Source organism: Anser brachyrhynchus, assembly GCF_964034855.1.
Source record: "Anser brachyrhynchus genome assembly, chromosome: 2".
Classification (NCBI taxonomy): domain Eukaryota; kingdom Metazoa; phylum Chordata; class Aves; order Anseriformes; family Anatidae; genus Anser; species Anser brachyrhynchus.
In genome coordinates this window covers 45,825,651-45,851,329 of record NC_137695.1, presented here as the reverse complement: position 1 = coordinate 45,851,329, position 25,679 = coordinate 45,825,651, and the positions used below count along the sequence as shown (strand labels likewise).

Genomic DNA, 25,679 nt, shown 5'->3' with positions numbered 1-25,679 from the left:
AATGTCTATCTATAGGATAGTGTACTGTAATATATAGCAATATTAACAGTAGTTAAGCAAGCCAAGTGGCTATGTTATATTGAGTTATACAGTGAATGCTTATATGGATTGTAACAGCTAGCTGGGTGCTCAGCCCACTTCCTTCTCTGAGTGAGAGCTAAGTTCACTGGATTTTAATAACGCAGAGCATTAAAACTTACACAGATGTCATGGGGTTCTTCTGGTTTTGTTTGTTTTTTCCATTCTTTTTTCCTTTGAGAATTGTCAGGAAGAGAGTTGAAAGGGATCAGTGCTATCAATTGTGAAAATACTGGATTTATATTGCCAGAAAACCTGCAGAAGAGCACTTAAAATCTTAGACATGGCGTCATTAAACTTTTGAGTTGTAAACTGTTTTTTCTCAGGGACTAAACACAGTTATGAGAGAAGCTTATATGTGAATTATTTCTACATAATTACACAACTGTTAGAGACTACAGCCTTATTGTGAAAGGTTACCAAAGCAATTGCTCATACAGCAGTTTCAATTTAGAATGTAAAAAATATTCTGTGAACTTCGGGAAGGAAGGAGGGAAGTGAAATGTTACTTGATACAGCTTTGGATTTTTTGTTCTAAAGCATAGTTTTGCAGCTGTGGGATTTTGACTCTGAGGAGTAAGGTGAAAGACATTCAGTGGCATTTTTCCCTTTATTAGGGAAAATCCATCCTTCCTAAATAAAAAGTAGGCCGTCCATTAATTTTATTGAGAATACAGAGAAAATGTATCATGTTTTAAGTTGCTAATTGTAGTTTTCAGATGTAAAGTGAAATTGAATTATCCTTTTGATAGGAATAGTAATACCTGTCTAACAACTTTGGGAATTTTGAATGAACATGCCTCTTTCTCCCTTCTATCTGGTATTGATGCTTCAAGACGATGCTTCAGGAGTAGAGCTTTACTTGCACTTGAAAGCCTTGAGTGTAGAAAAAGACAGAAAAGGAGCTAGAGTTTTCACTAGTCAGAAAACATACTGTATCAGTTATAGTGATCAAAAGACAGAGCATATCAGAAGAAAATAATTTTAACACCCGCCATGGCTCATGCTCTTGGGATCTGCCAAGCTTCTGAGGAGTTTAAAAGGGGCAAAATGAAATATTACTGTACAGTGGCTGGCTGAAAAGGTCCCTTAGGAATCCTGAAGCTTCTTTAAGAACACTCCTTATTGCACAAAATGCACTATCTGCAACAACGTTAAGGTTGAACAGAAATCTTACATTTACTTAGATAAACTAATGCAGGAGAAAGATTAGAGTGTTGGGTTTGCCTTCAGTTAAGAACAGATGTCTCACTCATAAGTCCTAGGATAAGAAATACCTGCTTTAAGAAAAGAAAGGAAGAAAAAAAAAGGGGGGAGGGAACAAACATTTAAGTTCCTTTCAGTTTCCAGGTGTCCAAAACAATCTGTATGTAGAACCACAAGATGGTTTGGGTTGGAAGCGACCTTAAAGATCACCCAGTTCCAACCCCCTGCCATGGGCAGGGACACTTCCCACCAGACCAGGTTGCCCAAAGCCCCATCCAGCCTGGCCTTGAACACCTCCAGGGATGGGGCATCCACAGCTTCTCTGGGCAACCTGTTCTATACCCTCACCGCCTTCAGAGTAAAGAATTTCTTCCAAATATGTAATCTAAATCTACCCTCCTTTAGTTTAAAGCAATTACGCAGTGTCCTATAACTACACTCCCTGATAAAGAGGCCCTCCCCAAATATGTAATACTACATATTTATTTCAAAATGAGAATAAACCAAAGTAACAAAAAAAATAAATATGAAAAACACTCTAGTAAGATGCATATGAAATAAATAAGATATCAGAAATAAAGCAATTTATCTTAATCTTCCTAATATATTGTGGCTAATGTAGAGACCATGGATATTTTCACTATATTTCAGAAGAGAGGTGTAGCAAAGAAGGCTTATGCTGTGTCATGGGATGAGGGAGGAAGAGAAAAAGGAAGAAGGGAAATAATAGGTAACTGGTGAAGTTACTAAAACATGTTTATCTAGTAAAAGAAATAGCAGCAGTACATTGAAAGGGAAATGCGACTTCAGCAGTTCAGGTGGAATGGTTGAAGCTGTTTGATTTTGTTTCCCATGAGCTCACTGTTGCTGGAGCTGTTGCAGCTCCAGCTGTTGTCTTTGGACCTGCACCTCAGCTTAGTTTATTCCATGTAGATACGTAACGTGAACTGTTGTCTGCCCTGGGCATGGGTACTTCAGTAGTTATGCATGGCAGTTGACAAGTGAACAGGAGGTGTCTGGTGGAAGAGTAATGGTCTACTCAAAAAGCTAAGTAGCCATCCTAACCAGTACGATGTGTTGAGCCTTTCTGCCCCTTGTTCTTTGCAAAAGGCTTTCTTTTGTTTAATAAACCTTCATTTAGAAAGCTGTTGGAACTTCTTTGGATAAAATAAATAGCAGTTTTAAAAGCTCAAGTTTAAGTCATTTATTGTGCATTTCATCTGCAGGAATCCTCATGGACTTCTGCAAAGGCTCAAGTAATAACAGATATGAATCTGGTAAAATCAGGGCTGTCAGAAGAGAACTGTCAGCAGGCATAAAATTGTTTTATCTAATTTCTGCTGTAAATCACAGTTGTCTTATGTGAGGCTTTTTCCAGCCAAGAAGAAACAAGCTTCCAGCTCTTAAGAAGACTTCCCCCAAAAAGAGGGGGGGGGGGAGGGTGAGGGGAAAGACAACTTATCTTCACTACACTAAAATTTTCCCTAATCTAGTTGTACTTTTTTAAATCCAATTGAGTACGGTGGCTGAAAGGGATTATTACAGCTCCAGGAGGAAGATCGTCTGTAACAATATAAAAATGAAGAACCTTATTTTAAATGAAATTTCATTATTTGAAAATTTGTCGCTCTTTTTTTTCTTCTTCAGAGATACCACCTCTCTATCTTCCACCGCAGACAAACTGCTTTTTGCTGATAACTCTAGCTACTAATTTTCTTCAAAGATTGGAGTTTCAAGGGCTAGATTTTAAATCTTTTCACCATGTAGAGAGGTCAGTAAAGGAAAGTTATTTCTGTATGGCACTACAGTTTTGGAAATTAACTTTTCTTAAAGGCTTATGTTCCACAAACCTGGGTACTGATTCCTAGGTGAAGAAGTCTACATATTTAATTCTGTAGTCACTGATTAGCCTTGCAGTAGCCAGAGGGACCACATACAATACAGATGCGTATCTTTGTAGAATCAGTTGCCAGAATTAGTTTGTATCATAAATACAGGAGCATGTCTTGGTTGTTGAAGAGGTTATTACACTGCGTAATATAACTTAATATGTCATGTAGGAAAGTAATGTGGGATATAAACACAGTTAAAACAAGCCCTGCTTGCATACGTTTATGTTAATAGCATTTTAAAATATTGAGCAATGAATTCATAAGAGTAGATTTCCTTTCTGTCAGTATGGTACAAGTGATAAATTCTCCTTGAGCATTTTTGTTTGCAGTGTTGTTTTTTTTTTTGTTTTCTTGTTGTTTTTTTTAACTCCTCAATGACTTCGGTACAAAAAAAAGTAGTGTAAAGTAACTGATGATTATACAGGATATGCAAGTATGATGTGAATGCTATTGTTTCTTCTTATACATGCAAGGTGATTTCTTTGACTTTTAGTGCATTGCTCTCTGAAAGTTCTCTGTAATATTTATTAACCTTCCTTTTCCTCTCTTGCTTTTTAGGTCAAAGATACAAAATTGCCTCATTACAAAGACTGCAATAAAAACCCTCCGTTCCCCACATTTTTTGCTGATGGAGACGAAAAACTACCTGAAGACTTGTACGATGAGGAAATTTTCCAGTTCACGGATCCGTCTGTCACATATGCATAATGTTCGTGACATCTTTCAAAATGTACAGTTTTGTTATTTTCATGAACTTTGCAATGCTATATAAGAATAAACCTATGAATTGCAATCTGGCCAACTGACATGAATGCTTCAGATATCACTGTTTTGGTAGGGTAATAAGACTTAAGACTATAAATTGCAAATCTGTATAAATCAGCAGGTGAGTCAGACGGACAGGTTTCAAAGCACATTAGCTTGTCTTCAGTGATCTTTTGTCCTCCGTCACGGGCTGTGAAAACTTAGACGTTTCTAAAAAACTGTCCTGAAGATGGGTCTATTTGATTTTTTTGAATGCTACCAAATTCCACATTTCTCTTCTGTGGAAAGTATTCTGGCCAACTGATCAATCTAACAAAAAAAAAAAACCACTTTCATATATGCTTAGACATCTGAGGGGATGAATAAATCAGATGCAAATCCAGATTCACAAAGCGTAATAACCTGAAATTAAAAAGGGAAAATACATTCATTTATAGCAGCATGGGTTGATTTTTATTTCCTTCTTTTTACTAGAGCTCTTTTCTTTAGCTTTAATGTTGTGTTGAGTTTAATATAGCAGATATCCATCAAATTTCCTAGGGTAAAGATCTTCTTGACCACTGTCTGTCTCTTCAGAGAGTGCTAGCAGTGTGAACAGTGAGGGGGTATTGGGAGGAGAAGTGTTTATTAGCAGAGAAGCACTAAGACTGCAGTGGCCAGCTGTTTGTCGCCTTTGCTGACAGCTTATTCTGAACTTCACAGAGGATCCCTTGCATGCTCTCTGGAGAAATATCACTCCCTCTACAGTTTTCTCTGTATTGGATTCTCATGCTGTTACAGGAGAGCTCTTACAAAGAAACGAGGCCAAATATGAAGGATTTGTCTTTATGCTAATGCTTGTTTTTCTTCTACATCACCTTTTAATAGTTGGAATCTGTACACTTCTTTCATTCTTCATGTGATTTACTATTTATAAGTCTGGTCTTTGAACGCTGTAAACCCTCTCACATACCAGAAGCGCAAGTATCTGCATAACTGTCAAAGTGCCATCTGAACGCTTATTTACAAGCCCTGCAGTAGTTCAAGAATTTACATATCTTAAGCTATTATTAATACTGTAGTAGAGCTGTCTGTTCATCTTTGCAGCTTTATCACAAGATGACAAATATATTGAAAAATTCTAAAGACCTTACTAATACCAATTTAAAAGTGATGTTCTTCTCTTTATGATATCTCTCAGCCACTGAGGATGTTTTGGATTTTTTTAATAGCTTGAAGAAACCACATACCATCCTAAAGAAGCTGCATAGAGCTAGCACATTGAAGTACACTGGGAGAGATCGTTAGAGACTCTGGTATGAAAATTTCTGCAAATAGCCTCTTAGCTGGATTCAGTCAAATTTAAAAATTAAATATGTGATTCAAATGAGTTAATCAGAATGCTGAATAACAGCACTCTCCTTCTGCTTCCCCTTCTCTTCAGTAACACTGTCTCTGCAAGTGCAGGTATCACGCAGCAGGTGTGGTGCAAAAAGCCCATATCCTGTAGCAAACACCCAGTAGGGTGTCAAGTGTTGGCTGTGAGACTAGCAACGAGTGCAACTTGCCACCTGTGCAGGATAGTTGCCGTTTCCTGAAGGGGTGTTTGTTGTTCCATCTCTGATAATGCAACAGGTTTTAGAAGTTGCAGCATTTCAAGTGTACTTGCTGCTGAACATGTGTAAATCGGGGTGTTTTCAACTGCATAGCTTGCTGTCCTGCTCTGCTTTATGGGATAATGCTAGCACACACGTACTTCAAGTGAGAAGACGGTTTCTTGCCTATATTGAAATGGCATCGCAAGTACAGAAGAGTGAGTTGTGATCATGGTGCCAGACCAAGGAGGCTGTGGGGCGGGACTTGTACTGCTGCTGCTGGGGGAGGATGGAAATGGTGGGGGAAGCTGCTTGCCTGGGGCAGGAGCCAAAGCCTTTGAGCTACTCCTGTGATCTGTTTCATAATTCAGAGTTAAATGTCTTCTGTTTTCAATTACTTTGTTATTAAATGTATTATTATTATTATTATTATTATTTTAATTTATAATGGCCCTGGGCTGTTACTGAGGAGGTTGTCCTGGATAGATGTGCTTTCTCCTGCTTGGTTTCTCAGCCAGAAGTTCCAGAACTTGGTGATCCTCTCCAATATGTTATAATATATCTTGGGGTTGCATTCAGTGTATGCCTTGGGAAATACAGCATATCAAATGTGAGCTTAAAAGGAGCTGCAGGTTTAAAAAAGTAAATGTGAATTCAAAGGAGATTTCAGCTTGAGGGGAAAGTTGACAACCTACTTCAGTTCCTGTTTCTTTGGTAAGAGATGAACTGCTCCCTTTTTGCCACAAACAGTGAAATTCCAGTGATCTGCTCACGTTACTTGTTAGCCTCAATATCTAGCTTTCGCTGCCTGAATAATGACTGACATCCTGAAGGTAATTATTTTCTGTAGAGCAAATGTAGGGTGAGATGAGTAAGAACTGCTAATGTGAGCTCAGAGTGTAGTGCAACCTAGATTGGAACAAGAACATCTGTTAGACCTGTTCTTCCATCAGGCTTTAGAAGTCTTACACTATTTCATGTTACGTTTTCCATGCACTCTCCATCTCTCTCTTGTTCTGACTGATGAAGGGACTTAGTGCAGGAGGAAGGCTGGAGGAAGGCTGAATGTGCAGTGACACCAATTGCTCTAAGCCCACCTGCGAGTTTGTTCTTAGGGAAAGACTTATTGAGGGTGCTTACTGAAGTGTTTGTAAATTTTATCAAAGGTGCTGGACCTAAGTAGTTATGCTTTACTCCTTCAGCATGGCTGAAGGTGGTTGTGGCTTGTTGAGCAGATGTGCTTTTGAGAATTAGAAGCAGGCAAAATTAGGCAAATACAGAGCCCTCTTGTCCCAGACGGACCAGCAGTCTCTTGTGCTAAGGGATACGTTCATTTTTCTGAAAAGGTAAACCAAGGGCTCTGTTGTAGGTGGGTTTCTGCACGTTTGTTTCTATTCCTAAGTATTGAAAGGTTTGAGGTGTCGTAGAACATGTGCACAGGCAACATCACTACCACAAAATAAAAAAGCTTTTAGTCCATGTTACCTGTAGGTTATCAGAGGAGGAGATGAACATGTTACAAGGAGACTTGAATCCCATAAGGCAGCATCCTACCCTACGTTGTAGTCTGTTTTGCTGTCTAAGGAAGCAACTGTTGGCAAGCTCTGCTACCACTAGTATTAGTGGTGAAGCAGTTGAGATCTGTGAATTGTGTGCCTGTTTCAGCACAGAGAGCAAATTACTGATCTCCTCTGAGAAAATAATGCTTGAAAGTCGTGTGTGCTCTCCTCGGTCTCTTCTGTGTCCTTGGGCTGGTAAAGGGCCTGTGCTTTCCCTAGCACATACCACTTTGCTTTGCAATGCTCAAAAATCACGTGGGGGTGCAGCAGAAAGCAGGAGTGCTTTTAAAACCATGAGCGCAAGTAGGTTTATTGACTCCTCTACTTTATTACCGTCTCATCAGGAAACCTGTTGTGCAGCTCTTCTTATGTTTTCCAGCAAGACACTGATGTTCACCAGTGCATCCATGCCCTGGGGATTCAGCTGTGCCTGGAGCTGCCTGTGACATGGGGCAAAAGCCTGACTCCAAGCACTTCTTTCATATTGAGCCTGTTTTCTGTAGGCATTTGTGAACATAAGGGCTGTGGATGAGGCACGGAGCTCCGTGTCCGGGAGCACGTTACCCCATCCTTAGGCTGTTTGGGGAGGGGATGTTTTTAACATCGACACTGCTTTGGAGGAGGATGTAGGGTTAAGCATCAGCTGTATCCATGACTGCATGGCGTGACTGCTCTGAAAAATAAATACTCTTGATTAATAACCCCTCTCAGTGGTTCTGTAACGGTACATGAATAAACAGTGGCAAGCATACAATATAAGTTGAAGGTAAAAAGACAGCAGGAAGTGGAAATCAAAACACTCATATTTCACTTGACAACATAATTGCAGCCATTGATGATAAACAAGGAGAGTTTATTTCCCTCAAATCCATACTTCTAAATACCATTACTCTGTCATTATGTGAGACCGATAAACATTTTCCTTTGCTATTTTCACTTGATGGGGAAAAAAATGTGTTGTGTTATGTTAGCATTTAAGAAATATTATGGTAGTAAGCTGAAGGGATGACAAGTTTGTGTGTAGAGTTTCACCTTCCTCCACCTTCCCTGTGGATTTCAGAGTCTGGTACGGTCTGAGCTTTTCTTAAAATAATAAAATTATTTTTCTTTATTGATTTTAACAATCTAGCTCACGAGTTGGGCTTGCTAATGTAGAATTTTATAACCAGCTTCACCTCAGAAAGGCGAAGTGTAGCACAATCAGATAGATGTCCATGAAAGCACGATGATGGAATGGGAAGTGACAAAACCCCAGAAGGACTTTTGGCTATAGAAAGCCTTCCAGTACAGAAAGACAGTTGCTGGGAAAATCTTCCAAAAACTGTGATCCTCTGAATTAAACCTTTATATCGCTACACTGATAGCAATATAAACCACGAGGGAGGCTGACTGGTGCCCTCCAGCTGCCTCCGTAACATGCAGCAGCAGTGAGCCTGACAACCCTGCCAGTGCGATGGGATTTACGCTGCCCTGTGCTGGTGACCAGGGGGGTGCTTCCTGCCCTAACAACCTCAGCTGAGAACAGTGGTGGGTTCATTCATTTCATGAGTGCTGTATTTGTAGCACTGCTCGGCTTGGCTCACTCTCCTGATTTATTTCATTCCCACGTCTCCTTGAAATTTCATGTGGGACTGCCTCTGTACCCTGTGTCTTCTAATAATTAGCTCTTATGCCCTTCAGTGCACAGACATTGCTTATTAATTGCGTCTTAATGAGCATCTCTCACCTGCAGCAAGTTGCTCTGCACTGTTGCACACCACAGTGTGTAACACAGCGTAGTACAGTTTATTGTGTTTGTATAGCACACTTGATGGCTCTTAACAGCTGTAAATGCATGCAAAAATGCTGACCTTGATCTTGGGGTTTTATTGGTTTTGGAGAAAGTGTTCAGTTTCTACTGGAGAAATTTAAGTCAATTATATGTAGCTTTCTCATTATAAATAAATCACACCAGCAAAGAGAATTAATTTCAATTAATTCTCTGCTGTGCTTGAAGCACGGCAGCAAAACAAACCCGTATAAAGCTGGCAGTTCTTTCTGGGGGCTGTGCAGGTATGGCAGCAAGGTGTGGTGTCAGGTAGTAAAGGCATATGTTAAGGCTGATGGTCTCTAAATTAATGCAGCCTGCTGACCTACCTCAGGAAGCAGCAGTGAAGATAAGAAGATGTGACACAAGCTGGGGAGGACTGCTGTGTAAATAGCACTGGTTCAGCCCCCTGTCCTTCTGTCAATAGGCTTCTCCTTGCATCTCTCCCCTCATTTCAGAGGGATGTGTGTGTGCATGGTAAGCGTGTGTGTCACTGGGGTGGGCATCACAAGAAGGATTTCCAGCAGCACCATTTTCCGTGATAAGATTAAGACTAATAATGCCCTAGTTCTCTATTTGTCCTGCTTCCCTCATTCCTGTAGGATGCCACAGGTGGACTCCCACCTACATGGATGGTTGACATGCCACAGCAGACTCATTTCTGAGTTTGAATACTGAGCCCCCATGGTATTGTCTTGCTTTCTGATCTAAGTGGGCAACCAGTCATTTGGGGAATTAGAAACCCCATGTAGCCACTGCCCATGATGCACTGAAAATCACTGACTGTGAATAATTTGATTTTTGGACTAAATTAATATGCATTTTCATGGCAACAAATTTGAGTACTAGAACAGAACTCAAAAGAGGCAATCAGCTAAGAAAGCAAATGCAGTTTCCAGGGTGAATGCAGACAATGGCTTAAATTATTTGCTGTGATCTAATGAGTGTCCGCTGGAGATTGAGCCTTCTGTGCTCCAGTGCTCACTGCTGCATCTCAAATTCTGGTGTGTAAATTCTTCTGGCAAAAAGCTGTACATACTGGAGTCATACCATGGATGAAGCCAGCTTTTGGGGATTTGAGAGGAATGGGCTTGGAAGGGAGGTTGTTAGCAAAAATTGTTTGAACCAATTTCCTATTGTTCAGTTTGTGCTCTGTAATTTGGTTCACATTTCTCTGGGTGACATAGGATTGCAGCCAGCTAAGTCGAGTTTTCATCTGTCTGTTTTCATTTCCTTTCTCATTTCCTTTCTAAATAGTAGAAAAACTTAAAAAAAAAAAAGTAGCTTTCACAGGTGTTCAAAACAATAACCTTGAAGAGGGTCCCTTGGCAACCTGCTGCTCTACTGAAAAGCACTATGATTCATCTTTCATAAGCAAGGCACAGTAATTTTATAAAACTTTCTCTCTCTCTCTCTCTTTTTTTTTTTTTTCTAGAAGATTGAAATGGAAGACCAACCTTGCTGGAGTAGAGGCTTTCCTGCATGTGGCCTCTGCAAAAGCAGTGTTACAAAATTCTTGCCCAATCCCATCTGCAACAATGTGTTGTTGCTCCATGCAGCAGTGAACTTACAATGGCAACTACAGGTTTGGTGCCTCAGTCTTGTAAAGAGTTTGAATGCGTGTGCCCAGTGTCACAGAAAATATGCATGAGAGGATTTGGCAGAGGGTGATGGGAGAGTTATTTCATGGTGCACATAATTCAAAATCCCTCTACCTTTCTCTGCAGTTAACAAGAAATGCATTTTTGTCTGCTGGTTTGTTCTCAAACTGCAAGACCTGTTTCCAAAGGGAGATCTTTCCTCAGGAGCTTCCATGGCCTTCCTTAGTCTAGCATCAATTTTTTCTTTATTTGGCCTGAAAGTTTAGCACTACATATGGAGCAAGAGCCTGATAGACAAGAAACAGATTTGATTTCTCTTCCCCCATCTTCCATTTCCCTTGATCACAGGTCAACAGAAAACTTCTTTCCCTGTATGCCACTTGAAGAGAAAAATCAATCATTTTCTGCGAAATTGCCAGCTGATTTCTAAACTGCAATTTCACCTCCGCAGAAAAGGTGCTGCGGAAAGTCCTTCAGCTCTCTCTCACCCAGCCTTGGAGACGTGAGGGCATGGCTCTGAGCCCGAAGGCTATCGGCCTGGGGCAGGATTTCTCCAGCTCTGCTCTGTGAAGCGATCTGATGAGGCTGCGGTGCAGCTGCTCGGCCTGCGCCCACCACCCTCCCCTGCTGTACACACGGCCTGGAAGGAGTCTCCGGGAGGCTTTATCTTTTCTATATTGAAAAATACCTGGCCTGGCAGCTTTTATAGCTGTGAACGTCTGCAGTTATCTGTGCTAACAGTGTGCCTGGTGAAGGCTCATTTTACCGGCTCCAAGTTGGGAGCTCCACTGCTGTTCACTTGCTTCTGATGGGAGGCCCAGTGACAGACTTTCAAGCACTGTCTGTTTACAGTTCAGTGAAACTGCTCCAGTTGGCAAAGCAGTCTGTTCCCTTCACTCTTTGAAGGGAGAAAAAAAATCAAATGGAGTCCTGAAACTTCAGTGGCGATGAGGCAGGGAAAGCACTGGCCTGCTCCCCCACTGCACGTCTCCCACCCGCAGACCCGTCGTGTTCACCGGTGTCCAAAACGTGTGCTTTGATGCGAACACAGGACTTGCTCTTGTCTGAAATACAGTCCGTATCAGAAATATAATCATATGCTGTCATCCACTCTTGTTTAAGCCAGTGTTTTAACTGGTCACCTTGTCTAAATCACTTAATGAGTTTCATTGTGGATTATTAAAAGTAATTGCTTATTTGCAAGCATAGGGAGATAGCAACAAAACAATTTCATAGTTAGTAAACATCGATGTTAAAATAATTGCTGTTTTATAAATATGTAAGTGCCCTATCTATTCAGACATATTTAGGAAACCTAATGAATTATTAGTGCCCAGCTCTTTGTTTATGAAGTATTTTTACAACCACCAACTAAGCTGTTCCATGCGTACAAGTTTAAGCTGGTAAGCAGAAACTTCAAGAGAGCACAAGTTCATCGTCTGTTGATAAAGTACAAGATTTATCTTCCATTCCACAGCCTGTGGGATTTAAATTGAAACACCACAGAGGATAAGCATTTGGTGAGGTGCTGGAGACACAGGGACTACACAGAAGGAGGCTTTGAAGGAGAAGAGCTGAGCACTGGGCAGATGAGGAGTGGGCACCAAGGGCACCACACCTGAATGCTGATGGCAGAAGAGAGAAGAACAATGAGGAAATGAGGAGAAAGGTGTGTGGGAAGAGTGAGGAACCCTGGAAAAACTCCTAGGAAGGGCAAGGCTGGAGGAAGAATAAAGATGTCTCACCCTGCCTTGAGCTTGTTTTAACCCAACTGGTAAGATATGCAGCCCCCTTGAAAGGGGAAGTTCAGGCACACAACCTTCAGAAGAGGCATCCAGACACTACATTATTTTCTGAGGAGAGTGCCTGCCGGTCACTGCAGCTGGGCTTTAATTCCCAGATTAAGAGCAGGATTTAAATCCAAGCCCTGTCTTCAGTGACTCCTATGAGCTGTCCTAAGCAGTCCCCTGTCTGCTGTGCTGGCTGCTGCGCACTCTCGGTACCGAGAGTATTTTGGTCTGGGGCCAGCAGGACGTGGGGATCTCTCATGCTGAAAGCTGAGGATCTGCGCTGAGGTGTCCGTCAGCCTCTGCCCCTCTGCCCTTGTCTCATTTGTCTCCATTTGCCTCCCCGTGGCAGCGGCTGTCAGTTGTTTAATGACAAACTAAATTACTGCTGGTGACCTGTTGGGTGTGTTATGGCCTCACAACAGCCACCAGGACGTGGAGAAAGAAGTAAGATGCAGTGCATTGGATGGAGGGAGGGAGAGAAAGGAGTGGAAGGAGCTTGGTAGAGGAAACACTTCATTCTGTACCTCATACACACCCACAATTATCTATAGTGAAACTTTTGAGTGGGGGGAGAACACAGGATCAGACCTAGATGTAATTACACCCCTGCTACTTGACATCTATGGTGTGACGATTTTCATAGTTCCACTCCTGGTACTTTGACAGGTTTGCCTGGAATTTAACATGTGTCTGGCAGTGCCTGTGACTGATCACATCTGCAGCTCCCCGACAGTTCTGCACAGCATAGATGATGTTAACATCTCCAGAAAGCTGTTGACAGACAAAATCCTAAATGGTGATAATAACAGCTAAGCTTTTTTCTTCTTCTTCTTCTTTTTTCCTTCCTTTTTTTTTTCTACCTTTTTTTCCCCTTCTTCTTTTTTTTTCTTATTCACGTATTTATTCTCCATACCTCATATTAACTGCCAGCCAGGGCTATAGATCCTGATCATCTCTGCATGTGGAAGTCCAGTGTTTCAAGTTTCTTCTGTAAGAAACAAAATATATGGCTTGCTGATACATTGCAGATACATAATACATTGCAGAAAGATGGAGAATAAATTTAATTTCAGTTTTTCCTCAACTGCTTCTTTCTCTCTCCACTTCATTCAGTTTTCCTTTCTGTTTAAATAGAGAACAGCAGGGGAGGATCTGAACATTTTTGCCCTTTGTGGGTTAGAACATGAGTAGTCAAAAGAAAACTTTAATTCCCCTAAAGTTATTTAGTTTACAGATTGGATCCCACAAAATCTAGCTCCAAATTTTATAGGTTCACATATTAAGTAGGCAAATTGTCAACGTTATCTAAAATCTACCTTGTAGATATAATTCCCAATTTCACAGCATTTCAGTGCAATGCCATGCTTTAAAATTAATAATAATAATAATAAAAAATCCCTGAATATAGAAACGTACATTTTTGTATGCTCTGCTGCAAAGCCTGACCCAAGGGAACCTCTGTGGAATGAGTGTGTGTGGGTGTGCTGTCTCCACAGCGACAACAACTCGGAAGAAAGCGGAGGGCAGGCTTTGCCAAGGGAGCTTGCCACCTGAAGGACAGGCTGGGTGAGGGTGGCTGGGAAGGCAGTGGCTGTAGGGCATGGCCTGTGTTGGAGGACTGCGGGACTGAGTGTGCTTCCAGCTCTGGAGAAGGTGTGCTCCTGCCCAGCCAAACGCTTCCTGTCCTCCAGAGGTAACAACAGGGTTATGCCTCCAACCTCAAAATTGATCCCTGTCACCTCCCGTGAGCCCTGCAGACCCAAATTTCCCAAGCCTCGTTGCAGCCCTCACTGCTTTAGCACAGGGAGCCTTTGAACCTGGGTATAACTCCAGCCTGAGGGGCTCTGAGGGCTCTGCTGATGTGGTAAGCATTACAGCAAGTTACAGAAACCTGCATTTTTGCTCTCCAGCAGCTTACCATACTCAGGTTAATGTATTTAACATAGCCTCTGCTTGGCCCAGTGCACAGCTGAAGGCTGTTAGCTCCTTTTGATTACTATTTTTTAGGATTATTTCGAGGACTTATTTTGGGAATATAATGAGGGACATGGACCTCAGGGTGCTGCATCTCAGGGAAGCTTGCAGCACCCTTCAGTTCCTGTTTGTCAGTGAAACATCCATTGATTCCCATGGGAACTCAGGTAAGGTGATGCTGAGTACCTTGGAGAAGTCCCTACCCTTAGAGACATTAATTATGCCCCCAAAAGTAAATGTGCAATAGAGAATTTGGGTTAAATTCAAGCTGGAAAAAATAAAAATAAATAAATAAATAAAAGCCAGAAAAAGTTTTGTTTGTATCCAGGAAAATTACCTAACTCTAATGTTAAAAAATTCAATACTTTCCTACCTTCCTTCAGTAATTGTCGTCATGAAGTTTCATGCAGTTACTGCAAAGTGCTGTAGGCTACAATATTAAATTGAACTAAGTGCTCAGGTGCTAAGATTTTCAATAAGTTCATCCATCTGTAAACCAGCCATCCCTTTATGAGAAAGAAAGTAAGAACTTATCTTGCTGATAATTTATTACTAACAAAAGCAGTGTATGTCCTTTGCATGGACAAATGCAGTTCAGCTCTCCTTTGTGTGCTGAGCAGATGTAGCACAGGTTTCAAATGAGTTGCAGTGGCACAGTTTGCAAAGCAACAAAGCCAAGCAAGTCCTCAGGGACTTGCAATCACTATTCAGAAAGTCAGAGAAAAGCTATTCTTCAGTGTGAAAAATTCCAGGTCATCTAATTACAGGGTGTGCACCATTGGCACTGATGGTAGGAAACTAACTGCTTGTTGAAAATTTTTCCTAACCTCTATCTTCCCCTTCAAGATTAGTTGTGTTTTGCCCAGCATTTCAGTGTGTGATGATTCAGGTGGGATGTGCAGGAGCTGGTGTTAGCTGCACTGCCCCTGCAGTGCCCTGCTGCTGGATACTGACTTTATGGGGAGTGCTGATATCTCTTCCCCCAGCTCAGAGCTATTTCCTGTTCCTCACAGCCCACAGAGGGCTTCCACTGCCCTGCAGGTTTTCTCGAGGGTCACCGGCAAATTACAGCAGCCAAGCACAATCTCATTTACTGTGTCCATTGGATAAAAAAAGAAGAGGCAACCAAGCCTGGTCAAACACAAGGACTGAGGGGTCCCTGTGAGCAAGGCAGGACTCACCCTGCACTGGCTGTGCTAAGAGGGTTTGTGCAGTTGTCTTGGTTTGTGCCTTGGACCAAAAATGCCTTTGGCAGATCAGGCAGCAATGCTGCCTCTCTTACACAGGGAAATTCAAATAGTTTTTTGCTGATACCTTAGCAAAACCACATTACTGGAACTGCTAAACTCTTATCTAATGAGATCTATTTGACTCCTGGAAAGATCCAGAAAGCAAAAATAAGAAGGTAATAATTAGTTTATTTTCTTATAAAAAGAAACTGTTAGCAGCTTCTCTTTGTCTTCCACTTTAATTAGTCTCATGTTCACACGAACACTGTGAAATTCAAACAGCACATGAAGTCTCTTGTAAATGTAAGTTGAATCCAACCCTTGTCCCCCATTCCCAAAAGTGTCCATGCCAGAAAAATGAGAGAGCAGGAGATGAGCCCCATTTGTGAATTTTATTATCACAACTAATCTTACTAATTCACCCCTTTTCATTTTGGATTGACCACCTTTTTTTTGTGTGTTTGTTTGTTTTTATTTTGTTTTGTTGTTTTTTTGTTTGTTTGTTTGTTTTTCTTACAATCCTGTACGTCACTGTTTAATTAAGGTGTAAAACAAGATAGATAGAGAAGGTGGCCCTATGCTTTCAAACATTTGCTTTACATATGACTTTTTTTGCTAAGTTGAATGGGCTTCCCTTTCAGGAAAGACAATACCTCTGCCTCTGGAAGAGGTAACTCTGAGAGATCACAGATTAAGCAAAGTTCAGATGAGTGTCTGAGGGATAGTCAGAGATGTGCAGGTGATAGGAAGGCAACTGCTGCACATAGGCACCAGTGGCACTCATTTCTGGGACTTTGTGAAGACCATCCTAACCTGTCTATATTTCAACTATAAGCCAGCAAGTTGATCTTCATGGCTATGAAATCATCAAAATGAAAATGATAAAAGAAAGCACAGTTTTTGTTCTGCTCTTTGTTCAGAAAGGAAAAGGATTTTTTTTTCTAATTTATTTATAGTTTAAGCACTAGCCGTGCTTCATGCTGGAGCAAACCATGTCACTGTAATCACATTTTCAAACAAAAACTCCATCAAAGTTATCTTTATTTTTTCCAATAAGGAAAGACCTGGGGGTCCTGGTGGACGACAGGTTGACCATGAGCCAGCAGTGTGCCCTCGTGGCCAAGAGGGCCAACAGGATCCTGGCGTGCATTAAAAGGAGCGTGGCCAGCAGGTCAAGGGAGGTGATCCTCCCCCTCTACTCTGCCCTGGTCAGGCCTCATCTGGAGTACTGTGTCCAGTTCTGGGCTCCCCGGTACAAAAAAGACAGGGATCTCCTGGAAAGAGTGCAGCTGAGGGCCACAAAGATGGTATGGGGCCTGGAGCATCTTCCTTATGAAGAAAGGCTGAGAGACCTGGGTCTGTTCAGCCTGGAGACAAGAAGACTGAGAGGGGATCTCATCAATGTATATAAATACCTGAGGTGTGGGAGACAGAGGGATTTGGCCAAACTCTTTTCAGTGGTTTGTGGGGACAGGAGAAGGGGCAATGGCCACAAGATGGAGCACAGGAAGTTCCGCACCAACGTGCTAAAGAACTTCTTCACAGTGAGGGTGACGGAGCACTGGAACAGACTGCCCAGGGAGGTTGAGGAGTCTCTTTCTATGGAGATATTCAAGGCCTGTCTGGACGCCTACCTGGGCAGCCTGCTCTAAGGAACCTGCTTTGGCAGGGGGGTTGGACCCGATGATCTTTCGAGGTCCCTTCCAACCCCTGCAATTCTGTGATTCTGTAATCACATTTTCAAACAAAAACTCCATCAAAGTTATCTTTATTTTTGCCAATACTCTTAAACCACACTAGATCGACCTGCATATTTCCGTGGGCTCTGTCTTCAGTTTTTCACTGGTCCTTCCTCAGCCAGGCTCTTGCTGGATGCATGACACCCATCGCAAACAGCCCTGTTGCACCGCACAAAATGGGGCTGAACAGAAAAGCTTGGGTCGCTGTGAATTGTCTATGTTGCACATTAGATACAGCCTTAGCAATACACGTTGTCCTTGCATTAGTATTGTCTCCTAGTGAAGATATTTCTTGATAAGGTTTCTAGCCCCAGACATTCACCTCTGCATCTTTAGTGAAGGATAAGCTGGTTTTGTCACATCAGTCCCTCTTCCTATGCTTCCCCTGTATTTCCAAAAATATTATTTCACCCTCTCCTGGTAGATGACTTAGGTTCAACATATGGTGGCTGAAGATTCAGCCTCTCTGATTTTCACCCTTGTTGGATAAAACTGGCTGTGAATTATTTATAGCATCAATATGAGTCCTTTTTTTTTTTTTTTCCTTTTAAATTCGTGAATTAAGCGGAGTTCAAATGAGTGTCTGAGAGAGAGGTGGTGGGAGGCTTTAAAGAGGTGAAAATAACAGGAAGACAGCTGCTGCACATTGGCTTGATCAGTGTGGTTCAGCACCCCCGTGTCGATCTGGGGATGGATTGACTTGCATTAATCAGAATACAGTTAATATTAAAAAAGCAGAGAAACTCTTCTGACTGGGTACTGGGTTTCCATTAGTTCTGCAGTTTAGCTTTCTCCACAGGCTCATCAAAAATAGAAAGAGCCATTGTTACGATGATTGCTAGGCTTCTTTTCAGAGAAACGGAAGAGGGGAAACGAGACACAATTTAGTCTTTTCAATTTGGAGATTCAGGAAGGGAAGTCCACATGGTTGCTGTTCCTGTTATTACCAAAAATCCTTTCAGCCTCTCTGTAGAAGCCTATCCTGCCAAGTGGCAGGACTGGAGATAGCCCTGGGAAGTGCTGAGCTCCCCCCTCCCCACAGCTTCTCTACAGAGCCCAAAGGGAGCACAGCATGGGCACAGGGCTGAAGTATCCCAGGAAGATGCTGGATAAAAGCTCCCACAGGTTGATGGAGGGCCACAATCCACCCATTTCTCTGAAGTGCACCAGAAGTCTTTGTCCTGGGGTGGGGGGGCACTGGTTCCCTCCAGAAAACCTTGGCTGAACTCTGAACAGCTATTCTCTTCCTACCTGAGCTGTAAACACTTTGGCGTAGGTATTTTTTTGTCCTCAGTTGCTTGTAAAAGCCCTCCATAGTTTTGTTACTCTGACAATAGCAGTAACATTTGCATCCTGCTGAGAAGTATACTCAGTACAAAGTTGTGCAAGAAAATGTGCTCACCCTCAAGTCCATGCAGAGGGTCTCAAAGAGGGCTTCAGCTCTCCAAACAAAGCTCTGAAGGAAAAGGAGCAGCTCTGTGTTATGGGACAGGAACCTGACCTGACGGCATGGCAGAGGACAGGGACAGAGGAAGGGAAGCGAGGAAACCTGTGAATGGCCTGCATGGATCCAAGCTGCCATTACAGGGTGGCTCACTGTGGGCCCTTGGGCACAGGAGCGTTTTCCATTACAGTGCTTAATTTATATAACCAGAAGCAAATAATGAGGAAGGGACTTGAGCAAATGAGAGGTTTTCAGATAAAGGTGCATAGGACAGAGGTAGACAGATGTAGCAGGACTGACAGAACATCTGACACCACAGACTAAGTAAAGCCCATGTGAGTGGGAACTTTAGTGCCACAGGGGCAGTGGAGCTGCTGCTCACTGCCGGGCATGGACAGCTGGGGCTAGAGAAGAGAAAATAACCTAGTGGGACACTTGTGGGGATGCAGTTCATCGTTTTAGTCACTGACAATCGGCAGCTCCTTGTCCCGGGTCAGTAGAAGCACAAGGCAGTGCGCTGGGCCCAGGGGCCTGCAGCGTGCAGGGAACATGTCTGCTCTGACCACGCCAGCCCATGGTGCTGCAAAGCACCACCTGGGACCTACCACGACACGTTTTTGTTTTCCTTTCCCAAGATGATTTTCATCAGCCACTTTGGTTACGTTGAAGATGCCTATGTTTTGTTTTTTTTTTGTGGTGTGGGGTGGCCTGGCCCTGTGTGTTTGCAAAGAGGAATTGTGACGAAGCCCAGGGAATTTCCTAGTCTTGTAAGGTGCTGACATACCTGATCTGCCAGCAACCAAACAACACTCAGCAGTGCAAAAATAACAAATGAGAACAAGATCAGAGAGAAAAGTGTGGTAGTACCTAAGGAGCCTTTAGTTTTCTCAGTTACTTTTGTATTGCTAGTAAGTGCCCCACCTAATTATAATTGCTCCATGTGCATCCAAGGATTTTGTCCTTTCCTCTGCTTCCATCAGGAACCACCTGCTTCTGTGGAGAAACATTTAAAGACAGTGCCATTTCAAGACAAGACAAAATGCTCCACGGGATCCTTGTAAGATTTTTGCCAGGCTCCCTTAGGTGAGAGTGAGGTTTCACCAGTCTGTCCCAAAATAAGTGACTGTCACCCCCATTTACTGCAAATACCTTAAAACTGTACCATTTTCAGTTAGAGGACTCTGGACATAGGTGTGTTGGGGAAGGTGCATGAGGGTCTCTCTGCTGTGCTACAAAGCCTCTGCTCTATGTGGTATTAACTTCTTGAGTTTTAGTTGTGCTCAATTCTTTGGCGTGGGGGTTGATTTTTACCATGTCCTTATCTGGCAGCTCAAGCTAACTTGTGAGCAAAGCTGAAATTAGAGCCATGTTGTGACATTTGAAAAGGACATAGTGAAAACTCCGAATGTTACTGGGTCGCTGAGAAAGGATGGGGTTGGCATTGATGCAGACACAGCACTTGAGAAGCTTGTGTGTTTCTAAATAGGCTTGTGCCCTCTTTTTTCCCTTTTTACAAACAGCATTTGACCCCACTATTGTACAGCCATCTGGGAAAGTGTGGATGAAGGAGAGCTCTTTCCAAAAGCTCTGTTTCAGGAACCCACCCACTCAGGTCAGAAGTTGAGAGGAACTTACTTTACTGTAAAGGGTCACCTGAATGGGTACAAAACCATCCCTATGCCTGCCAGCATGAAGGGCTGTCCTTAAGGAAGTCCTTTTACATAGGATTGTGACTAAAGGGCCATATTAATCCTTAAAACTTCTGTGAAGATAGCAGTATTATTATTTCCATGTGTTTCTTAACCACATCATGGATTTTCATAGTGAGGATGTTCTTTGGGGGACTATTAAATTTCCTCCCAAACACTGAAAAGCTACTATTTTTCATTAAATGTGGTAGCATTTTTTTTTCTACAGGACTTGAAATAACTATTTGTTTCTAGTAGTTCTGAACTCCACCTTGTTAGTTTTCCTCTGCACAAATTTTTTGTTATGGCTGCCTTTAAAAAGCTCTTATCATTATGTGCCTGCTTTATGCTCTTGATTTTTATTAGTGTTACTAATAACGGAACTGGTTCCAACCACAGTGACTCTGCTTACACAGTTGTCCATATCAGTCAAAGGATACATTCTCCCCCTTCAGAGAAAAACTAATTGTTTGCCTAAATTTATTGAGGCAAATTGAAAAAAAAAATATTACAGCCATCAATGCCTCTGCCTTTCTCTCATTAAAGTCAGTAAAAACTTCATCTGATGCCAGGGGTCTTTGAATCGGGCCATTATAAAGAAAGGATTGTTTGACAAAAATATATTTTTTTCTATTCTCATAACTTGCAGCCACAAACTTGCTGGATTTGATCACTGGTGGTTATGAAACTAGTTCCAAGAATACCAGTTTAAAATAAATGCCAAATCCAGTTTTTCGTTGTTGTTGATTTTTTTTTCTCTTCATTATTCTGTATTTATCAAGGCAAGGTTTATTTTCACTCTAGAGTGCAGTCACACTCCCACTTTAAGTCTGCCAGGATCAGCAACACTCGTGGAAGTGACCCAACTGTGCAGACTTCCCCATAAAGATGGAAAGAGGCTTCAGGAATAAAAAGACTCAGTGATGAATGTGGTCCCCATCTTACTGGGGCAACCAGCTGGTTGCATTCAACCACGTAATGTGAAAAGGTGATTTTTCACTGGGTAATGTTAACCATGAAGAAACAAATCCCTCATGTCCCCCACATCTGTTTCCTGGGTTTGGTCTAGGGTATCTGCAAAATGAGTGAGTCTGGGTGGATTCATCATGCTCAAGGACATGTTATGTTCTGGCTTGATAAAGAAGCTCAATTCTGGTCAGAAGGGGCAAGGATATTCCCAACAGCATGTCTCAAAGACTCTCAAAAATACAGGATAAACAAAGGCAAATGGGAGTGGAAATCCACAGAGACTGCCAGGGCTGTAAGCTAGGGCAGCTCCTTTGACATCAATAAACTGTACCCAGGTTTGGCTCAGGCAGGGCCGGGGGAAGCATCCAGCTCCCTTTCCACCACCCCTGGCCACCCGTTATACTCGGCAGGTAGATGAGAGCACTGAGCCTGAGGACTGGCACTGCTCATCAGCCTGGGACAACATATTAACAAAAACAGTCATATTAAAGGAAGGACTCAACCTTTTCCTGGGGAGGGCTGAAATTTAAACAATCATTTTTAGGCAGTCCTTTTCAGGAAGTCCAGCTGTGAAGACCACCTGCCTTCTCTGGGCCATTGTGATAAGACAGCAAACTACCTTGGAGTGCCTCCCCACTGCAGGCAGCCACACAGCTGGGGCCTCCGTGAGCCTTTTGATGTGTTGGGGAATCAAAGGGGCAGACACAAAGAATAGGCAGAAGTCATGCATATGAATGTTCACATACATAGACAGTAACCTTTCCTCCTCTGATTACCCTAGCAATAAATGCTTGTGATATCAATACTTGATGAGAACGAACCATGCATGATTACGAAATCCTGCTCTGAAATTGCAGATGGAGGGAGAGGTGTTGCTCACTTTAGTTTAAGTTAGTTTAAGTAACTATGAAACTCATATACTCATAAGCTCAAATTTTATGGAGCTGGAGTGAGTGAATGGCAGGATAAGCCATTACACCTGCAAGGTAGTTTCCAGTTATAAAACATATTATATATGAATTTGTTGCATGGCTACTCTTGTTTGCATGTTCTACTTCATTTAAAATAGTATATATATTTTTATTTGTGTATATATGTATACACACACACATATATATGTCTGTTTAGAAATTTTTATACATTTTACATGTGTGTGTATATATAATAAATATGTATGTGTGCGTATAGAGAGACTTATATAATGCGTGTATAGACATATATCTATATATATGCACACACAGAGAATGCAAAAGTGATGGGATGCTTTGACACTGACAGCTATTTTTAGTCGAGTAAATAAGAACAGGAAACATTTCTCGAGTCTGAGTTTTTGCCAGCTGTTAAGCTCTAGCCAAGAATAAAAGGAGTGTGTGTGTAGGTTTTGAAACTAGATTAATTAACGTCACATTTTAACTTCCAAATTATGCTTGATTTTGGTTGATTTTTGTACTTCTCTATGTTTTATGCCTTTCAGCAGGATTAAGCTTCCAGGTGTTTTCAGTAGGGAGGGCAAAGCCTGGAGTACTTTGTGCAGCTCTGATTGCTGGTGTTGAAGATGCAGTTCAGAGGATGCAGGTGCAGAGGGGGCCACAAGGACAAGGGACGGGGAACTTGCCATCCAAGAAAAGAAGGGCCTTTTTACCCTTTTTACTGAGGAGATATGCTTGTTCTCTCACAATGATGCCAGAAGGTGGAGAAATAAACACCAGGAAATAAAAATGGTTTTAAGAGGGCCAGGGATAAAGTTTAGCCTAAAACAGGCTTGAGAAGTACAGACTGAAGTAATTATTGAATTTAACACGGAGCTTTTTCAGTTTATGAAGCTGACCTGGCCAGGAGTGATGGCTACTAGGCCTATGCAGCTTCTTCCCAGTCCATGTTCCCAGCTAGTCACCTCTATTTCTGCTACGTTAGTGATGGGGATTTAGCATCTGAACACAATTAAATAGCTGAGAAGGAGATGGCAGCATACAGAGAAGATGAAAACAAACTGCAGAGTCTTGTGCTCACAGGGCTCTCCTGGGAATGAGAAGTACCACCGGCTCCTGAGATCATGTCAGCTCTGACTGACTGCGCAGATGTGCATCGTTTATCCTACCAAATAAGTTGTTTCCTTTTAAAACGGTGAGCTACATCACTTCTCTGAAGCTGGAGCATCCTCTGCAAGGGAAGATCATGCTCTTTAAAATGAGGCATTTGGTTTATTTAAATGTGGCTAGAAAAGAACCGAAATTGCACATCAGTTGGGGCCACATGCCTGTGACCTCCCAGAAATGCCAAGGAGTCAAATAAGCACCGGCAACCTTGCTCCTCAGAGGTAGTGCACCCAGCCACCACCCTATCCGTGCACTTGTTTTCCTTGGGGCTGGCAGGGAACTGCCCTCGCCTGCAGCCACGAGGAGCGGGCGGGCTGGATGCCAGGATCTGCACAGGTGGTCATCTCAGCTGGAAACTGCCAAGCACAGGGGTGCCCTGAGCACTAGGTACACACACAGGTGGAAAATTTATATTGGAAATTGTATTCTTCGATAAAGAAGTAATTGGCAGACCCAGCAACTTCCTTTTAGAAAACCCTTTGAAAATTAATACCCATCAACAATGCAATTTATTCCGATATTTTAACAAAACGGTTAAGAGAATAGCTCTTGAGTAATGTGCTGTAAACAAGCAGGTACATGACATATATTTAGAGCAGCAAATATGCAAGATGCACTGTATTGTGCTATATTATATTTAAAGGATCTGAATGCTGAGAGAGGAAAAAGAGCAAGAACTCAAAGAAATGATAAAATATTAAAGCTTCGAGAGACAATGTTGTAGGCAGCAGTTTTTGTAGACACTGCTATCAAAAGATAGACAGCAAGCTCTGAAAAAAAAAAAAATCTGGTTGACTGTGATGAAATGCCTGGTAATTGTCTGTCAGTTTTAGCTGAGGAAATTAGCAAATGACTCATGGGCTGCAAGCAGTGGGGAGCGCAGGGAGCCTCATCCATCATCTCCAGAACAGCCATCACTTTCCTGCACTCTCCGCTGTTGCTTAACTGAAGGACAATATAAAATAAAATGTGAAAGGTCATATATTTCAGGAACTTAGAGGTTTAATCCAAACAGACACAATGAAGGGTGATATGTTGGGTTGTTGGTGGTGGTTTGAACTTTTGTTGTTTGTTAGTTTGACGTTTTTTTTTTTTTTTTTTTTTCCATGGCTGATGCTCAGAGAGGATTTCCTGGAAGCTTGGTCCCTGCCACAGGGCTGGAGAGGTTTGGCAGGGTGAGAGTCACAGTGCAACGAGCAGAGCTCGTGCAGAGGAGCATCAAACAGGACTGAAGGCCAGGGAGCTCAGGGGCTCGTCTCCTTCCAGATCTGTGAGAATGTGGTACATAATTAATTTGGATGGTACTGTAATCACAGTGGGAATTTCTTTGCATCTTTAGGGGAGAAGATAAAGCCTGAACAACCCATCCAAATGTTTCTTACTAAGAAACATGAAATGGGGTTTCTCAAATGATCCAGTAGATTTTGGAAGATAAGTGACCCGTTGCTTTTGATAAGATATGAACGTCTACTCTTACCCAGGATAATATGGGGAGTATCCTGGAGTGGAGGAAGACAAGGATGCCCTAAAGTAAAGAATTTTATTAGACACAAGGAAAAAAATGCATTTTGTACTAACAGACTACAACAAGCATGATTCTCCCTTGATAAAACCAGTGCTGTTCTGTTGTAACTCCATTGACAAAACAGAGTGTAGGTGGACTGGTGAATCAAACCTTGTATTTATTTATAATAACAACTAAACGATGAAATGTTTTCCCTGGCAAAGTAACTGCTGTGAATTCAATCTCTGAAATTGTGACTAGCTCTGTTTATAGGAAACATATCAACCAGATGAAGCAAAGGCCCTTTTGAACTCCCTGTAAACCCAGAACAGAAGCAGTCGAGTTGAGCCTTATTCACTTTCTCAAAAAATAACAAATTGGGATGAAATTAATGATATCATTTTCTGCTAAAGAATTTTCCGAGAAATGGAAATACACAAGCAGTCAAGTAAACGTAGTCTCAAGCAATATGGCAACAAATCAGTCACTCCTACGTTGAATGGCAGAGTAGTTTTGCAATATTGAAAACTGAAGTTGAAAAGAACAGTTTTTCAGCTAAATTCCCTCAAGAAAAAGAGCTCAAAATGTGCTTCAAATTATCACCTTTCTTTACAAACCAGCAGTAATTATTCTGTTTCACACCAAGTCTGATAGACCTGGAAATTGGATTAAAAAAACACCAAACCATGATCAGACAATGTGCCAAAGACAACTCCTTTGATAGCAGACTACTTTGCTTTTTTTTTCTGCTGTAAAGGGACTAA

General features: G+C 42.0%; 1 protein-coding gene and 2 long non-coding RNA genes across 3 annotated transcripts in view; 2 read left to right on the top strand and 1 right to left on the bottom strand.

Moving 5' to 3' along the window:
- MRPL3 (mitochondrial ribosomal protein L3) overlaps window positions 1-3,982 on the top strand; it is a 28,274-nt gene extending 24,292 nt beyond the window's left edge. Inside the window, exon 10 of the mRNA XM_080581754.1 lies at window positions 3,735-3,982. Coding sequence (XP_080437880.1) covers window positions 3,735-3,884 — 150 coding nt within the window. The 3' untranslated portion in view covers window positions 3,885-3,982. The remainder of the gene's footprint in view (window positions 1-3,734) is intronic.
- On the bottom strand, window positions 3,847-14,631 carry LOC308190418. The gene is made up of 3 exons (XR_013947173.1): window positions 13,689-14,631; window positions 13,186-13,260; window positions 3,847-7,747 (listed from the first exon to the last, which is right to left on the bottom strand). It is a non-coding gene; the product is annotated as an uncharacterized lncRNA (long non-coding RNA).
- The window catches only part of LOC308190419, a 23,025-nt gene continuing 11,194 nt past the window's right edge, over window positions 13,849-25,679 (top strand). Inside the window, exon 1 of the long non-coding RNA XR_013947174.1 lies at window positions 13,849-13,965. This is a non-coding gene — a long non-coding RNA (uncharacterized lncRNA). The remainder of the gene's footprint in view (window positions 13,966-25,679) is intronic.